Below are 20,185 nucleotides of genomic sequence, written 5' to 3'. Positions count from 1 at the left end.
TTCCGAAATCTTCCCGTGAGTTATTAATATACGTGAAGCGCTAGCAGTGGACGATTTTAAATCTAGATGGTCAAAACGACAAACATGTTACATAGGGAGACATATACGTAGTTTTTTATAATTATTCAAACCAATTTCTGCACTTTTTAGACCACATACAGACGCAATTTGAAGTCGGCTGGGCGGCGGAATGTTGAATTTCCCGGAGTCGGGTCTTGATAGTAATCAGAAGAGTGATCTTGCACGAGGGCTCGTGAATAGACTACTGGCTACAATGAAAGTGCATGGACGATGTTTTGATTTGTTAGACATAACTCGAGAGAATTACCCTAAAATCAATAGTAAAACGAAATGCCTCGACGGTATGGCCAATCGCGCCAAGCGTTCGCTTGCTATCGCACACAACAAAAGACACGCAGGGTATATATATATATGGCGTTTTAATGACAATACTCTGACGTATCACTCTATCAGAGCTCTAATCAATAACAGTGCTCTAAAAACTACGAGAGAGTAATGCTCAAATATATGGACACAGGAGTCGTGCATCGCTACCGGTGCTGTAAGGCCCCAGAGCACTACAGTTTGCTGAATAGATCGGCGGACAAAGTGTGACGGCGGTGGGCACGCGTATAGGAATATTTGATAAAAGCAATTCTTTGTTAATATTAACACAACAGCAAGATTAATTAACAACAATAACTTATGAAAACGGCATTTCGTGTCTCATTACACTATATTGAATAAACGATAATAACGGCCAATGGATAAACGTCCGGGCATTTCGTTTTGAACGTAGAGAAGGAGATTTTATTTTTTCGTCAACCAAAATAAAACAACATTCATCGTAATAATGAAAATAATATTAATAACAAGTAATAAGTTAGTTTGGAATAGGCATGAGGGAGTAATACGACCAGACGGTCATCAAAGTCAACTCCTCCTCCTCGCTATTATGTTTAAGATTCACAATTTTAGATGACTAAATATTAAGGTAGAACCAACGACTAAGGTAGAACATTATAGAATTTATAATAGTATTCTCAAAGTGTGGATGGAAATGCTAAAGTAAATGGTTTTTATTTGTGCATGTACCGGTGCTCAACTCTCAATGACAATACAAGTAGGCCTGTGTAGTAAAATCGGACAATGTTAATTTAGAAAATTACAACTGAGGGGTTGGTCTTCGGAGTCGTCCCGCTTTCATGTCACAAAAATATGGTAACATTATTGGACACGTAGTGGACATAACGATCGTTTTTGGACACGTAATGGACATAACGATCGTTTCAATATTATGTTGGTCTTGTTGGACACGTAGTGGACATAACGATCGTTTCAATATTATGTTGGTCTTGTTGTTGTTCTTTGACACTTTTTGGACATCTAGTGGAAAATCTAAAAACCCGCTTTTCTCTTTCATTACTGGACCGATTGCTTCGAAATTTTTACCGGTTAAAGATAAAATTTTTCTCCAGAAGGCTATTACTTTTATTTATTTCAAATATTTCTGTTAGCTCTGTGAGATTTGTTTTTGCTTGCTATGACGCATAGCCGACACTCCTCTTCTTTTTGATCACGTGACATCGAACGTCGATGGTTCGTAACGAAGTCCTTACGGTACTTTGCTACGATTTTTCCTTACGCTGATCGACGGTACGGTAAACCGTACTGCACTGCGAACAGACGTGTCCATATATTTGGGCGTAGCTCTCTTGTTTATAGTGACCATATAACTTCATAATTATGATGAACTTTTTGAATTAATCACATGCTTCGTTTCAACATGTTATACTCCTTATCTAAAGATACACTTGATATTTTCGAATTATATGTTTTTTGCTTTAGTCTGGTTGTTGTTACCGGTCAAAAACCAACCTTAGGCGGTGAGGAGTCCAGCAATCCTCTTGTCCATAAACATCCTACAGGATTCGAACCTGTGAGCCCATTAAGGGTAATGTGAGTTAGAGTTCTTTCGCTGACATAGCTGCTTCGTGCTTCTGAATACGGGATACTCTTGTCTAGAGATGTACCGATACCACTTTTTTCACCGATACCGACGAAAAGGACCCGATACCGATACGCCGATATTCAAAATTGCCGATACCGATATTCTAATAATATGTAACAACATCGATGTATATATATGTACATAATGCTCTCTGGCTCACGAGACGATTTGGATAAAATTCATAAAATACCTGTATGCATACAGTATTTACAGTGAATAATATTTCAACTTGAAAGTCGGATATCTCAGAACACGGGAACGTGTCAACACTGCTAACGGTTTATTAAAATACTTGAATTAATTGCATCATAATTTGCATTCCAAAAGTGTACATATACAGAGATAGGGGTCAATCTTGGTTCACATACTTCGGGTGTATCCCGTGTCGCGCAGCGTTCGCTCAGACTCCCTAAACTTTAAACCACACTGACAATCATCAAATTCTGACTACAACAAAAACTACACTGCCTTTCAAAAAAGGCCATTTTTATTTATTATATCACAACATCGAATTGACATCTGTCATTCAAGATACTTCAATATTGAAATTCAAAATATCTCAGATTATGATTTAAAAACATTAGCTCCTCAGCAGTATCAGGTGATAGTCTGTTTCGATGAGGTGTATAAATATTTCCGCCAATGCTAAATAGTGTTTCACTTTCGATAGTAGATGGTGGACAGGAAAGAAATTTGTTTGCCAGAGAACTCAAGCAACGAAATATCGATTTATTTTGTTTTCACCAGTATATGGGATTCTCGTCTTTTTCGATTCGGCGACATGAAACATATCTCTCAATCTCTGAGAATAATGTCAAAGATTCGCTTCTAGACGATTTCTTATTAGTGGCATGATCCTCGTCCAAGATTGGTTCAGTTTCCATCACAAGACGATCATAACATTTTTCGAAATCCAAATCACTAAAGTCCTCTTCACGCGGAGCCAAGTTACCGTTATCACTTCCCGACTCCGTCCCACTTGAGATTGGGCATGATGTTTCAGTTTCGCCTGTATTAATTGCAGCATCTAATTTGCGTTTCTCGAGCTTCTCCAACAATCTTTGGCGGATGGTACCTCGATGAAACTTCGAAGTTTCGACAAGGCGTTCCGCCCCAAAAAGGACGTCTTTATGCCTTGGGTCCAAGAATGTTGTAGAATACAATTGTAGCTATCCATGTACTTTTGAAATCTTAGTTTTGCCCAAGTTTTGAATGAAGTCAGTGTCCCACCAAGACCATGAAATCTCGGTCCAGAAATTGCTACATTCAACAAGTGCATGATATATTTAACCTGTGGAATTATTTCTGATATCGTACTTGAACGAGCACTCAGTCGAACAGTAACTTTGTGGAATATTTCCAGGAGTTTCACTAATTTACCCATTAGATTCCACTTATTAGCATCGATTGTTGGTAAGTTAGGAGTATCGAGCACATTATTTGCAATAGCGACCTTTTGCTCAAACATTCGCTCCAACATGAGGTAGATACTATTCCACCTTGTCGGAACGCTGTTGAGGAGCTTATGCTGCGACAAGCAATGCTGCTTTTGAAGTTCCGTGAGTTTGTTATTAGCCAGCGCTCAATGACTGAAGTGACTAACGATTCTTTTGCATTGTTCAAGCAATTATTTAACTACATCTTGCTCCAAAATAGAATCCTTAATGACTAGTTGGAGCGTATGCAGGAAACAAGGCAGAGCATCATAGCCCGTGTCCGCTATACCTCCCATCATATTTGATCCGTTGTCTCGCGCAAACTTTATAGCTGGGAATGTGGAATTCATGTAATACCTGATAGATAATATTTGTGATATTTGCAGAAGTGTGAGAATCCGGAAAATGAATTGTGCGTAGCACAATGACGTTATCTTGAAAATGTTCATCGATCGTATGGGCAGTAATGCTTAGAAACAGCGTGTTGTTCATACTTGTCCATATATCGCTGGTAAAACTTATATTATCTGCATGCTGGATGATCATTTGAACTTTCTCTCGAACAGATTTATAGATTGACGGAATCACAGTTTCAGAAAAATATTTGCGACTAGGGATATTGTACCTGGGTTTTAGTCGGTGTATCACCTCGGCTTCAGAGCTGTTTATGTCCCACAATTTCGATCTTGAAAAAGCTTCTTCCACGCTGAGCTGTGATTTACGATCGCGGTTCGTTTCTCCAGATTTCGACTGAAATTGTTTAAAGTACGTCTCAACACTCGTACCTGTGTGCCTTTGGCCTCTTCCTCTCGAATTCTTCTCTTTTCTGCCTCGAAATCTTCTGGGTGGTAAATTTCAAGGTGCTTTTTCAAATTTGAGGTGGTAAACGATTTTGAGGATTTTCCCCCTCTGGACACAATGCCACCACACAGCTCGCATTTAACCTTACATCCATCTTCTTTTACAACTTCAAAGAATTTCCATACCACACTACGCGAAGGACCAGCCATTTTCGCCAATCACTCAGGACAAATGCCGATGAACCAGGAGAGCGGCGAGTAGACAGGTTTTAGCAGGCACGGCAGATTCGTTTTACTGATTTAAAAATCACATTATGACGTAACAAAACAAATCGACCAAGCGTCAAAACATTCGAGGTGCACAGACAGACAGGCCATAAATACTATTTCGATGATGTTATAAATCATTACTGGCGAAGTTCATATTTGGGTTGTACTTGAAGTGACCACTTGGGGCGAGTCGCCTGTAAGTGGGTTTGCAGAAGCCGAAAATATTATATATAGGATTTCAGCTCCCAAGAACCGTAAACTAACGTGTACCTCAAAACATTCTACATGAGATCTGAATATATCGGTATATTTTTAACCGATACATCACCGATACCAAAAAATGGCCGATACCGATACATCTCTACTCTTGTCCTCCTACAGAAAACGAAACGTGTGGAAAGGGGTAATTTCGGGAAATAAAGATAAAAGCTTGATTGGAGTTTTGTGGTGTCTCGAAAAGGCCTTTATTTTAACAGATATACTCGGTGGCGACATTTAGCTATGTTAGCTTAGCTATGTGTTTATTTGCACAGATGTTAGTTCTATTGCAACTGTCTATGACGGTTAATATCTTAGATCCGACTTTATGAAAAACTTGCAGATGTCGAACGTTTTGTGTAAAAATTGTAATTATACAGGTAGAGTCAACGACTAACAAACCGTACGGGTGAGGGTGTGAGGAGTAGAAATGCAGATTGCGCTGAAAATTCGAATTTGTTAACTTTTTTTTAATATGTAACGAAGATGTTTCTCCCAAATCTGACATTTTTGCATTAATATGGTTTCTAACAAAATATGCTATTGATTTTGAGGTAAATATTTGCGACAATGGTCATATATATTCATAATCTACTAGTAAACTGAAGCTCAATTTTATTAACAAATTGAACTGGAGTAAGGTAGCACGATTGAATATGAAAGTTGCGTACCGGTAGAGAATTTTAGCTTGTTTCATCACAGCTATTTCTAGACAATGTGTTTGATTACTGCAATTAAACTACAACTCATAAGAAAGCAAAATGATGATTGACTTATTTAATACTTAAATTTCGGAATCGCGGCTAAAAACTAACGAATAACATTCAAAATCGCGAAAACGAGGTATTGTTTGAAACCACGACTAAAAATGTGTCATAGTGACTAAAGTGTCTGAGCGGATACGAAAGGATATAATGTTAGGCACTTTGTGCTTCTTGCTGATTGGCCAATGTTACAAAATGAACAAGGAAGTCGATGCTCGGGGAAACATCCCTTGAAAAAAAAATCGCCATTTTTCGTGTTATCGCGGGCCAGATGAAAGGAGGCTTCCGGGCCGGATCTGGCCGTAGTTTGGTGACCCATGCAGGGCTATAATGATGAATTATCAGACATGAAAGAAATACTGTATACCCAGGATTACCATATTTTAGTGACTTGGAAAAATACTTGGTTTGATTTGATTTTGTCATAAAACTGATAACATGGCAGATCCCTATTAATTTTGCAGGGGACGAGTGCTTTAATATTTTCTTCTAGCATTCCGCCCCTGCTTTCAGACCAAAAAATTTAACAATTGAGAAAAGCCGTTCATCAGATGCCGATGTTTCAGGCAAACAAAATACAAATTCAACAAGTTTCTGCTAATTCAAAATACTAATATTTTGCTTGAAAAATTCTTGAACATTTCTATCCACTTATCCTCAACGGGCAAAGTAAGCCAAATTGCATTTGATTTATGCCCGGATAAATATTTCGTTATCCATCGCTTGTGATGGAATAAACACACTTTCCATTTTTTCTTGCTTCACCTCAGGCAAAATATTTGCAACATCTACAGCATTAGTATTATCTTTTTCCAAAATGAGAACAATTTTGAAGTAGGTGAGCTGGCCAAGGACAAATTTCGCTGGATCGTCGAAACATTTTTGTATAAGAGTCGGGCATTCTTCTTGAGAATTGAAATAACTTTTCAAGCCTTCAATTTCCGTAATCCTCTGCAGAGCAGGTAATAATGAGAGAAACCGAGTGTTGCCATGCTGCAATAGCCGTTGATATTCAATATCAACAAAGTCGCAGAATGATTACAGTTCTGTTACTCGGACAGTGTAAATGTAAAAATATTTATAAATTTCTACGGCAAAACTTTCTACACAAACAGGCAAAGTATCTACGGCATGTTGAATGCAGTTATGAACTACATGAGACGCACATCCTATACCGGTTATATTTCTTTTGGGGCTTTCTTTTAGTTTGAAATAAACAATATTTGTACCGCGTCTTTTCACGCCTCCGAAGTAGGTGTTGCAGTTATCCGCACAGAATCCAACAACTCTTCCTTTTAAATGTTTTTGATCGAGAACAGAGAGCAAGTATTCAGTAAAAGTTTCGGCGGTTTCTCCGGGTAGAGATTTGAATTCGAATAGTTTTTTTCACACCAACATCAGGTAAAAAATAACGAACCACAACTAGAACAAGCTTTAAATCTTTTCTGCTTAATGCATCGATGGTTACTGATACGAGTTCAGAGGATAGCAGTGGAGCAATGCAATTAACAATCATCGACTCGCATTTAGTTCTGGCTAATGCAAATTTAGGCTAAAAAAAAATTTGAAATTAATTTAGAGGTGCAGTGAAAACTTTGGCCATGAACAGCAGTATGATAGGCAACTGTGGCCTCTTCGGCTGCCAAAAACAAAGAATCTTTCGAATTTGTTATCGCAAAGAAGTTGGTCAGTCGAGCCGATAATGATTGGTGCTTCTTGCTTTGGAGATGATCGTTGACATCTGAACGACCGCCATGACTAATAGAAAAAACAGATCTGCAATGAGTACAAAGTGTTTTTCCTTCTTCAGTTTGCTCCAAATAAGGAAAATCTCTCTTCAACTCATTGGAAAATTTGCACCTTCTTTTTGGCATTTCGACAACTTAACGGCAGAGCAGTTAACGTCAGGTGACGCATTAAAACATATCACAATTGTGACATAACAATAGACAAATTTCTTTCTCTCTCTCTCCCTCTCTGAACATGTAAAGTGTGTCGCAAATCAGTAGTGGTAAGTGGGCTGTCTTCAATAAAATAAAAAAAATTATAATAATATTGAATATGAACTTTTACCCATGGCAGCCGAGCTGCCAAACCGGGACATTTGAGTCTACCGGCCGGCTTGTTAAAACCGAGACTGTCCCGGCTAAACCGGGACGTATGGTAAGCCTACAAAACCATGGTCAAGCCACCACGAGTCTTATAATATATATATATAAATATTCACAGAAACTGTTCACGAGACATATATACTCAAATAAAAGTATGGTGTGCAATATTGTATATAATTATAATGTATATAATATCTCGCACGATGAGCCACCCGCCGAGGTTATTTTATCAAATTTCGTTATTGTATGGCATGCATTTGTGAGTTATTTTATTCACTGAGAAAAGACAGTGTATTTGAAATACACTCACTTACTTGTGTTTGTACTCGACAACACATGAGGTGTATGTTCTCCCAGTTGAATCAACGTCAAAATTGCTGAAGTGGGCAGCAGTGTCAGTTTTAGCGGGAAGTGCTGACCTTTCGACCTTGAGCTTTTTACCATTACTGTAGTAGACTATGCTACCGGTACCGCAATGTGATAAAATATGAAAGTTTGTTGTACAATGAAGATAATCTACCGCTACGATATGGTGTGCAAGTGTGTTCTTGTGATAACAATAAATTTCAACTAGGATTGGGTACGGTACTTGACTATATGTTAACACTGTAACATGCCGGTACCGGTACTGGTTCTTTGATTTTGTGGATTTTTGCTTTTCATCCTACAGTCCTGTAAGCTTATCGCTTACCGGTACCGGTACCGTATTCTGGTATTACTGTAATCGGAAGGCCTTTGAAGTCTGACTCCTGGACTCTAAAGACAGTGTGATGTATCAGTAGTCTAACTTACATTCAATTAATTTAAGCAATACCGTACCAAATATTTCGGATTCAGATATCTGTATGCCAATACACAGCAATAGAGTAAGTTGTGAAGTTATAGAGGATTTACTGGACTGTGTTAGACTAAATTACTACATTGGGAAAATTCAATCAAAAAACATTTTGTGTTTCATTTTGAATCTAACGTTAAATTCAATTTGTGAAAATAATAACTCTTTATCTCTCAGGAACTCTTATCGATGCCGCTTGATACTTGGTTGTGTTTTTTTTGTATGTTTTCAACTCTGCCATACCAACATACAGTACTGCAGTACGGCCCAGTATTCTGATTCCTAGAATAGCCCCTACATTTAGACAATAAAAGAGTGAATGCATACCGACATTGTGCAATAAACTAAAAGGAAGCGCAATCTAAATACGTCACCGATATTGTGCAATAAACCAAAATGAAGCGCAATCTAAAAACGTCACCGTTAAATTCCTGGGAAAAAATAATTCTATTTAACCAAGGGATAGAAATTTAATCGTAGCATTCGAGAGTTTTAACCAAAAAAACACTATTTTGGTCACATGGTGGCTGGGTCATGCTGCGATTGATAAAAATATTATCAAGACAAGCATGGCCCAACCGTATCGGCTATTGTGTCAGACTTCATCGTTTCATAAACAAATTGTGTTTGCTCCATTGAACCAAATGTCGGGACATCTTGGAATCAGACAACTTTTCACCAGAAATGACTCCTACAACAATACATTACAAATATACTACTGCAGTACTGTGATTTCAAATTTTTGGTACACCCAGGGGTATATACCCGAATGACTTGCACTGGTGTAAATAGTCTTGTTTCCCATTATTAAGTCCTTCTGGTAGAAAAAAATCGAGATATTTGCAGTATTCTATTTCCTGTTTAATACTCTGTAACTGCTGGCTAGTAATTTCATGCTTCCCCCTTTACTTTTTTATTTATTTATCCCAGACATTTGAAACATCTAAATAGAATGACAAATAAAAAACAAACAAACAAACAATAGTAGGTAATTATGATTAACACTTAAGCAACCTTGATGATAGCTAATCTTCATGTTCAAATCTTTAAATCCTGAACAGAAAGCTGTTTCCTTCTTAATACTCTTAGATTGCATTTTGTGACCTCTGATCTTTCTTACGTACTTAATCTTAATCGCTTTTCTCTCTATTGTTTCCTATTTACTTTCTGGTTGATTAGTCATATTAATACAGTAATAATCCCTTCATAGAATACCAATGCCAGACACAGCATGTCATACTTTATTTTGTCTTTACTAAGAACTCCTTGGTATATTTCTCAATTCATACTTGTAAGTGAGAGTTGGCATTGTAGGTTAAGTTGTAAATCTCTCTGGTTGTGTAATTGTGTTGTATGGCAGGGATAGGTGCTGTTATGTCAGTAGGATGTTAACATGTGTGGAACGGTGAACTTACTTCTCGGAACACAGTTCAATTCTGTACAACTGTTAATTTCAGCGTATTCGTACTGGCATATTGCGACGAATATGCTCAAATGTCCTATAACCTAACTCATATGTGATTGTGTATTATTATCATTACGCAACTTCCAGGCTATCAGTCATGTTATTTAATGCCACATCGTTGTCTGTAAATGATGTGGAGTTTTGACAATAACATAAAAATTGAAATCTTAATTTACACTTGTAATAAATGAATTAAATTGTTGCTCTGTGACAAAAATTTCTGAATTGATCTTTGCATTCAATAAATATTCTGATTTTTGGATTGATGTATAAGCCTTGAAAAGAGATAAATGATATCAGCAATAGTTTTGAAGTCTTTTTTTCAGAAATGCTATCTGGCTATCAGATATTCAATTCTCTGTTACATAATTGATTATGTGAGAAACTTGACACTTTAATTCGAAGCATTTAAATAGCAGATAAATAAGTTATAACACCTACTCAGTTGTTTTGTAATTAAATAATAATGTGTTAATTAGCGGCTATCTAAATTTGCCATGTTGAAACTGAAATGGTTGGTTAGATTGAAATGAAACTTCTCTTTGCTAGACTGAAAGTTACTGAACTGTTGGCAAGTGACTAACAGTTGTTAAACTAGTACAGTAGTAGGTCGCGAACTCACTATTTTATATATCTTTATTTTGAACTGAAAAAATATTGTTTGAATGTCTGCTTTTTTCAGTTTTATAAATGTAGGTAAATTCTTAATCTCTTTGTCAACTTATGATTTTTTATTCCATGTCTCATAGCAGTTCTCTATATTTAGATTCTAGAGTTTCTAGGTAGGCTTTTGTTTTTGTGTACATCGTGTTTCACTAGCAAAATGTCAGGAACTTGCTATGCTCAAATGAATGGAGATGGTGATCATGTAAATGGTTTCAAAAGGCCGTTGACAAACCAATGCAAAAACAAGGCAACCGTTGTTCTTGGTACACAATGGGGTGATGAGGGCAAAGGAAAAATTATTGATCTTCTTGCTACTAAAGCTGATATTGTCTGCCGTGCACAAGTGTGTTTTTATATTTCATATGATTTTTTTTCAAGATTCATTATAATATAGATGGAGAATGGTTGTGTTTTAATTAAAATTCTTTTATCAGATTTATAGGGCCGAAATGAATATAAACATAAATATGTTTGGAACAATAAATTCATTAGATAAATATGTTTTGGATTACTTTTCTGAAATTTGTTATAGCGGGTTGGTATTATTCCATTTTTCAAGAATATTTCAATATCTGGAATCTGGATACTAATATTTTTAATTGTATGCATATACATCTTGTTTTCAGATTGTGATTTATTTGTTTTGAAATTTCTTACATTATCAATTATTTGGTTTGGCCTTTTTTGCTATATAATTTTCCTAGTAAGCAATGTTCGTAGGCTTGAAAAATGTTAGTACTTTCAAATTTGAAGTGGAATGATCAAATGAAGTGCTCATAATATGGAATGTTTTAGTTATTAATATTAAAGCAAGGTATTATGTTTTTGTAATCAGGGTGGAAACAACGCTGGGCATACTGTTGTTGTGAACGATCAAAAATACTTTTTTCATCTACTGCCAAGTGGACTCATAAATCCGAAGTGCAAAGCAGTTATTGGGAATGGTTGTGTTGTTCATGTTCCTTCATTGTTCAAGGAAGTTGAGAGTAATGAGGAGAAAGGTATTATTTTTAACTCGACTCGAGAGGTTTGATGCCCAAGTGTGACTCACAACTAAATTCAGTCTTACCGACTTGTGTTGTTTTGTCATAAATTTGTCATAAAATTATCCTGTGGTAATTTATAATGTGTACTTGCCTGAAATTGATTTCATACAGATTGTTTCTCAAAGTTTTCTACTACTGGTCTGTAGTAACGTACATTTTTGCGACTTCAATATGGCTTTTCTTAGCTAAATTTAAAAACCTTATTTTATCAAAACATTGTTCAGGTTTGACATGGTGGAGAGAAAATTTAATTGTGTCCGAACGAGCACATCTGGTTTTTGATTTTCATCATGCTGTAGATGGAATGCAGGAAGCACAAAAAGGCACTAAGAAGTGGGTTAATTATAATTGTAACTTATTAATTAGTTAGGAAAAGTTGATAAATTTGTTGGTTAATAATGATTCAATACTAATTGAGTATGCGTTTAGAAATATGGAGATTTTAAAATAATTGTCGAAAAATATGATCGGTTACAAAGTTGAACTTTTGAATTCATTTTTCGGTCAATATTTTACCAGTTTAGTACTTTTTGATGACTAGTAAATATGATAAATCATTCCTATTACAACTTTAAAAACAATCTATTTATTATTTGTATCTGACTATGTGTTTATAAAAACGGTATTCCTACTGACCATTCGAATCCTAATCTAAGTACCATAGTCAACTTACCTAATTTATTTAATACAATCTTTGAAATTCAATTAATCTCCTAAGCTTTTTAATTTAGAAAATTACATTGATTTCTATTATGTCAAAATTTTACCTTTAGTGGGGACTCACGGTATGTAAAATTTTGTGGATCTTTTAAGCAGGGGGCTGCTATCAAGCTCTCAAAGCTAATTTGGAGGAGAAAGCCCAGCCCATATCCAAAAATCTATACCATATCAGGTTTCCTCACTTTGTATATGTCAATATGATTCTATTTCTTGATTCATTTTAATAGACTCGGAACAACAAAGAAAGGGATTGGTCCAACATATTCCACGAAAGCTGCACGACATGGAATCAGAATCGGTGAACTCATGGGGAATCGGGAATATTTTGCAGAGAAGTAGGTTTATCAAATTAATGCGTAGGAATATATTATATATTAGTAACATTATGTAATGTACATTACACACCTACCCATTATGTCTTGCTTTCTGTTTTGATTACTTCTTCGATATGTTGATGATCTGATTTCCCCAGGGAACTAGGATTGATATCTTCTAATTAATATTTTTCATATTACTATGCATCACTAATACCAGTAAAGTAATATTATTAATTATTTTTCACTGGTGTTTAAAATTAGCTATCCGTACCTGTAAGGTCAAAGGTCGATGAGTGTCTATTAAGTCATCAATTCCATACATCTGAGAACAAATAACTGGCTAACTAATGCGCTACAGGCCTACATGGACCGCTAACCACGTGAGGCCGTGGTTCGCCATATGATCAAATTGAGCCGTCTTTTTCCTCCATTTCCTCTCCGCGGAAGAAATATGTAAATCCTACCTATTAGGTTTGGTATGTGAACATAGAATACATTATAACACATGTTGCAGAAAAATTAGCAATGATATAGTTTGAACTAGAAGTTTATTTCGTTGCATCATGTTTATTTAAAACAGTCAGCCCATATGAGATTAAAGCCTAGGTCTGCTAGTCTAAGGAAAAAATCGTCAACAGGTAGTAATGAGGTACGAAAATCAATTCCCTATCACATCATTAAGGTTCATTTATTCTCCAGATATCGACAGCTGGCAATGATGTTTCAGAAACAATTTCCTGACCTTGAAATTGATATTGAATCCGAATTATTACGGTACGATGAGCTGAGAGAGAAATTAAGGCCATTGGTGAGATATGTCTTGTTTAAAACTTCTCTACCATATTAAAGTTTAGTGAATCGAATGCATATTTTTAATTGAGTATAGCATTTGAAACAGCAGGTTTCTAGATTTTGTTAACTCTTAAAAAAAAAAATAATTAGTCAAAAGGGCGAAAAAGCAGTTTTGATAAAATATCGCAAATGTTTATTTTCGTTCTATAAATTTTCCCTTGAAATACTATGGTGAATATTGCTTCATACTACGATTAGGTACCAGCTTAATTAAAGAGCACCTCTTACCAGGCAATATTTTTAAAAATTTCTTTTTTAAAATTTCAACATTTACCTTCTTCGAGTCGTCTGTGTGTTCAATATTATAAATATGGGTGCTCCCGAAGTATGTGAACCAAGATGGCGGACACCGGAACGTAAGATGTGTACCAGGTTAGGGTTAGGCCATAATTTTATTCCAATTTTCCTTATTTTAGTTCTATTATGAGTTCGTGGACTAGCCAAGTAACTCCCGTAGTATTTGTACCTGAAATTATGGCCTAACCCTAACCTGGTACACATACTACGCTCCGGTGTCCGCCATCTTGGTTCACATACTTCGGGAGTACCTAAATATGTGACCGTCGTGTTTTTAGATCATAATTTTGACAATTTCTGATAGTTTTAACAATATTTTCAGGTAAAAGATGCAGTTCTTTTCATGCATGAAGTTACACAGTCTCAAGAAGAAAAAAATATTTTGGTGGAAGGAGCAAACGCAACAATGCTCGATATTGATTTTGGTAAGTGTTTGATTGAATAAAATAGTGTTTGCAAAGTTTTTATTAGCATTTTGTGAGATGTTTTATAGCATTCACTTACAAAAAAATTTTCATAAATGCAACCTTATATGAGATAATAGTCCTGGTTGTCAACTTGCCTTAATCTAAACTACAGATCACAAAAATGAAATAGAATAAGGATTCATCTGCTTTGAAGTAGTCTACAAGAGTGTATTCTTCTGCTCTGTGATGAAACAAAATAAACTTGTTCAAAAATATTTAATTATGCTATATATCTGTATATAATCTTGTTATCAGAAAATGGTGTATCCGTATACCATTATTTATTAACACAATGTATTTGTATAAATAATTCTAGATCAAATAAGTTTTGAAAAAGTAATTATCAGATAAATTATTAGTTTTTTTGTTGATATCTTGAATTTATTCACATTTTAGATGTCAAAATTTCGCATATAATAAATTGTTGTATAATAAATTCACTTGGGATATTCAAAAGTTGAATGTTTTTCAGAGTAGAATATTTCGAATACCAAAAGTTTCTTGTATCTCTACATTTTAGCTATGCCATAAATTGTGTGAACTTTTGATAATAGATGATTTTGTGTATTCAAATCCTCAGGAACATATCCATTCGTTACTTCATCAAACTGCTCAGTTGGAGGGATTTGTACAGGACTTGGCCTCCCTCCATCTTCTATTGGCAATGTCGTTGGTGTTGTGAAAGCTTATACTTCTCGTGTTGGTGCAGGACCATTTCCTACTGAACAATGTAACGTAAGTATCAGGTTTTTATGCCTATCAGCAGTTCATATGGGGTTAGCTTTTAAAATGTTACCTGCTATCTGCATATGTAAGTACCGGTAATGGATATTTCTAAAACATCAATTCCTCATCTGTATATTATACTGGAGTTTTATTGGTAATGTCTTTATGTGGCCTAAAGAACAATGTTTTGAGCCAAGAATAACCGTGATGAAGTTAACTGCTCGAGAAAAAGGTTATTATAACTTCCTATGTAAATTTTGAGTCAGAAGTGTAAAGTACCATATCATGGTCTTTTATTGTTGTACTATGTATGCAGGGAGAGGTTGAACATATTTTTTTCAAATAAAAACTTAATATAAAGTTCATAAGTTGAAGTTGAAAGTTCATTGTTTTAATGAACAAAAAAGGAACATTGCGTAATGACTACATGTTTTTCACAAACTAAAAGAAAATGGTTTCACGTGCGGAACTCTTTGCCCTGGCCCCTAAATACAATGTTTTATTGTTTGTGTTCAAATATTTGAGTCTTTTTTAATTCACACCTGTGGTATTTATATTAAATATTTTAACACTGGCAATGTTAAAATAATATTTATTCAATAGTCTATTTTTATCTCCTTTATTGTGAATTCTATTGTTCTCTTTCAAATGATCTTTTTATCAAAACTCATATTTAAGGAACTGTATACTTCGCTTTTATTCTATGTATGAATGTAATTGTTATAATAGTTACAGTGCCATAGAATTAATACACCTTTTATTGTTTTAGTTTTTGTCCAGTTTAATATGTTGGGTTGTGTTGGTAATATTCCTAAATGGGAATGAATATACAATTGACACGTTATTATATATCTGTGACATGGAATAATTTTTTTTACGAATTTGCAAACACTTTAATGCTCTACATTGCTCTCTATTGCTTCACATAAAACAGTAATATCATATTAATTTGATATTCATTAATTCTTCTTTATTACCCACATAGTATTGATTTAATTACAAAATCATCAATAATTCTACCAGAATCGCTGCAAAAATATTTTCGAATCTTTTTATTTTTAATTTTATACCTTCATTTATGATATCTTTTGGCCAACTAGACTTGACCATAATTTCATCGCATATTAAAATGCATGGGTTCAAATCCCATGCCTACCGCCTAACCCAGGTTTTAATAAATTGGGTAGGCAATGCTAAACCAGAATTATTCTAGTTCTTCAAAATAAATTAGCTCCTTTCAAATATAAGTACATCATATGAAAAATTCATGTTCTTCCAAGCCCAGATGTTTACCAGGTATAAGGTATAGCTGTCAAACGTCTTGTTAGAAAATTATCTTGCTTCATTCTTGCATTATTCCTGGGTATTTATTACTTCAATATATCAACAGGAAATCGGTGATACTCTGCAGGAAGTTGGTAAAGAATTTGGTGTAACGACAGGTAGACGTAGAAGATGTGGATGGCTCGACCTTGTCATGGTTAAATACGCTCATGTCATCAATAATTTGTCAAGGTAGAATTTGTTCAAATCAATTTGTTCAATTCTAAAAATTCCAGACTGCATTAATTGTATTAGATTTTAGAACATCTATCTTAACTTTGTATGTTGTACTGCTTGTCTCTACTGACTTAAAAATAAACTTGACTATTGCTTTAACTAATCTGTCACTACTGTGTTGTGTTGCTATCCTTTTATATTATTCATATTTTTACTTTAGTATTGCCTTGACAAAGTTGGACATCTTGGATAATTTTGAGGAATTAAAGATTGGTATCGCGTACACACATAAAGGAGAGAAACTGCCACAATTTCCAGGTTTGTAATAATGCATCGGAAGTTTTTGGCTGCTCTGTAGCTATTTATATATCAATTCGATTATTTTATGTTCAGCAACATTAGAAGTACTTCGTGATGTAGATGTTGAATACCTAACGCTACCAGGGTGGAAACAAAGCACTGTGAATTGTAGGACATTTGAAGAACTGCCATATAATGCTCAATGTTACGTGAACAAAATTCAAGAGATATTACAAGTGCCAAGTATGTAAACCAGCTTTATTTGGTGTGTCACAACAACATTATTGCGTCTATTTAAGCGATCTTTTATAATACATTTTTTATATGTTCTCATTTTTACCTGGATACATATAATTTAAACAGCATCACGAAACATTATACCTCTGATATGAAGATATATGATAGAGAGTATACGTTGAAATTTTTTGCAATGAAAGCAAATAGCCTCAAGGTTGAATGTTAATGGCTTTAAAATTGTTCCAGAGCTACTCAACTGTTTTTACCAAAGATCTGTTTTTTCACAAAATATGTTTGACAGTGCGCCTCGCCGCCTCAATAGATTCTAGAGTTGAAACAGATAAATGATTTTTGAAAAACTGAGTAACCACAAAAAATTTAACGCCAATACCAGGCGCTGTATATTTCGAGCAAGTGATCGTTCACTAATCAAGACAGCGCTATTCGCATTTCTCTCATTATGGCATCACAATTCATGCATAGTTAAACGCAAATATGAGCAACTGTAAAAAAATCTAATATTGAAATCAGTTATTTAAAAAAAGTAAACGTAAACCTAAGTTAATGGGGCCAATGTGCCGAAATAAAGACACAGATGTGGCCCTAATTGAATACCCAATAGCTTCGGATTTGACCCCCCCATTAAAATCCATGCATTGCTAAAGACAGCTTGCAATCTTAAACTCAATATTTTTGTTTTCAGTTCAGTGGATCGGTGTTGGGCAATCTAGAGATTCAATAATTCAGGTTTATTGATAATAGAGTTCTGCCGATGGTGAAAACACTACCAAGATACCATTTACAACTGGTTTTATGATCTATAACATGAGAAAAAGTTTAGGCGAATAATAATAGATGCATGATTGATCACAAGTACTATGCGTAGCTATAAGGTTAATGATGATATACCTCTGTGTCTCCCTGGTTTTGGAGTGACTGTTGCCACTAGCAACAAGATAAAATTTTTGTTTCTGTATGGAATTTAAAGAACAGATTAAAATGCGTTTTAGCATCGCTTTTATGATCAAACCGCTATGAACATTTTCGCTTTGTAATTCATATCTTGGATTTTTCTGAAAATTTGTATATATGCCGGTAGTGTTGTATTTAACACTGTATAGAGTGTTGTCAATATTTGTGCTTACTATCTTTCAAACATTCGATTTAATTACCCCAGTTGCATGTGAGATTAAGGAAAGGGGTATTTGCAAAGTGCATCCTAAGGTTGGGTTCTGCAACACTCTTTTCTATAATAATTCTTTCCATGGTTTTTAAAATTGTTCATATTGGACTGAAATCAATTTCTATCTCATTGTAATTTATGAATAACTTGACAATCTGCCGGTTATCGTGTGGCAGACCATAGCACTGGATTATGTTATTGTATTAGAAAGTAATGTGCTGTTTTGAAACAAAAACAAATTTATTATTGTACTATACTTTTCAGGTTTTACCTCATATTTTTTAACTTTGATATTGCATTCTAAAAATCATTTTTGAAAATATATTCTCACATTTGGGGAATCGCTAAATTGGATCAAATTTGTAATAGGTGTCATCATTTTTGTTCAATCACGCAAAGTTTTTGTATGTTTTTTTCATTGATATAGAAAAATGTCTGTTGAACTACCATATACACAAAAATAAAAATAAGCAACGATAATGTTGTATATCTACACAAAATTTTCCCCTTGCCTTAGTTATTTTTAGCCTTACTAGCCAATTTTTAGTCAATTGTTGTATCGATTTTCACTTTTGAGAATTTTGAAACCTGAAGAACATCACTTGGCTGTTGTAATTTTAAAGCATAATGGCTTTTAGCCTTTCTAATGAGTGTTTGTCTTGGGAAGTGAAAACCTTTTCAATTGTTATTGACAGCTTTTGTGTCTGACTGGGGCAGTCAAAGGCTGCTAATGTTATCTATGAGGTCTTATGTTACATTTTCACGCCTAATGTTATTGTATATATGGAAGATCTTGGTGATATGTTGGAAGAATAATCCAGTCCAAATTAAAATGATCACTTACAACCATGAGTGACTCCCTGTGTCTGTCTTCAAGTTTATAAATATGTTGGTTGATGTAAATGTTTTGAACGAGGAATTCAGAACCTCCATATGGTTGTGTTTTTGACATTCTACTTGTTGGTTTTCACACAGCTTTAAGCACCCCTTTAAACGTAAATTTGATGGTGGTTAAGTAAAATATATCATTTTAGGTTTCTATGGCCATAGTACTACTGAGAATGCTTTTAGAGTATCTGTAGGTTAGTATTCAATTGCGACGTTGAGCACTTTTTTCAATAAATTTTGAACTATGTTGTTCTCATGTTTCTTTGATATTGATGTATAAAATTTACCATATTTCAACCAACTCTGCTGAGGCACCTTGTGCTGGCTCGCTGCTTGTATGATATGTTAAAACAGTCTTGGATATTTTCCACCTATAACACTTGCGTCGCCTGTGATGGTCTCACTCAAGGTCCTATTCTATTTTTGAAGGAGAATCGGATTTTTCACCGTCGCGAGGTTAGGGGGCTTGCCACTTACCTATTCCGCCAATGCGCTACTTGCATTTGGAAGGTTGAACCTGAACTAAACTGGCAAGAAGCGCTGGTTTGGTATTTTATGATTGAGTGGTCCGTTCCACATGCACTGCCGTAATTAAATCTGTGTATACCAGGGGTGGCCGACACGTCGATCGCGACTGACCGGTCGATCGCGTCTGATGTTTGTAAATTTGACAACATACCCAAAAATTTCCTTGAACTAGTATCATGCAGCGCCCGCTGTGTGTTTTAAACAGGAACAATATAGTACTGTACATGCGCAAAATACGATATACAATACAGTATTTGAGTCTGAGCAAGCCGGTAGATGGATTATTACTAACAAATGAAAGTTTGTTCGCTGCCAAATTCTAGAAATGAACGTGTCTTGACTGAGAAATGACTTGTATGCGAAAGTTATTCTCTCGCTCCAAGATTAGTGTGATAAATTGTATTTGTAACGGTAGGAGTGGCATCCGAATGCACATCTTTTCCTAATTTCAAGCAAGCGATGCACTTGGAAGAAATTGTAAATTAAATACTGAAATTCGAGCTGTCAT

The 20,185-nt window shown here is 35.1% G+C and overlaps 1 protein-coding gene across 1 annotated transcript; it reads left to right on the top strand.

Moving 5' to 3' along the window:
- The first annotated feature begins 10,688 nt into the window (after positions 1-10,688).
- Positions 10,689-19,399, top strand: LOC120335630 (adenylosuccinate synthetase-like). The gene is made up of 11 exons (XM_039403170.2): positions 10,689-10,959; positions 11,452-11,617; positions 11,887-11,995; positions 12,610-12,717; positions 13,399-13,507; positions 14,171-14,273; positions 14,896-15,050; positions 16,432-16,556; positions 16,762-16,859; positions 16,935-17,084; positions 17,782-19,399. Exons 1-11 carry the CDS (start codon positions 10,774-10,776, stop codon positions 17,832-17,834), a joined length of 1,362 nt encoding a protein of 453 aa, XP_039259104.2. The 5' UTR covers positions 10,689-10,773; the 3' UTR covers positions 17,835-19,399.
- Positions 19,400-20,185: the final 786 nt, after the last annotated feature.

This window comes from Styela clava, chromosome 2, assembly GCF_964204865.1.
Source record: "Styela clava chromosome 2, kaStyClav1.hap1.2, whole genome shotgun sequence".
Taxonomy (NCBI): Eukaryota; Metazoa; Chordata; class Ascidiacea; order Stolidobranchia; family Styelidae; genus Styela; species Styela clava.
This window is presented reverse-complemented; position numbering and strand designations above follow the sequence as displayed.

Excerpts from the sequence above, each read along its gene's own strand:
- LOC120335630 (XM_039403170.2), top strand. The coding sequence starts at position 10,774 with ATGTCAGGAACTTGCTATGCTCAAATGAATGGAGATGGTGATCATGTA. Across the intron at positions 13,508-14,170 it reads GAGAGAAATTAAGGCCATTG|GTAAAAGATGCAGTTCTTTT; the intron begins GTGAGATATGTC and ends CAATATTTTCAG. Across the intron at positions 14,274-14,895 it reads AATGCTCGATATTGATTTTG|GAACATATCCATTCGTTACT; the intron begins GTAAGTGTTTGA and ends TCAAATCCTCAG.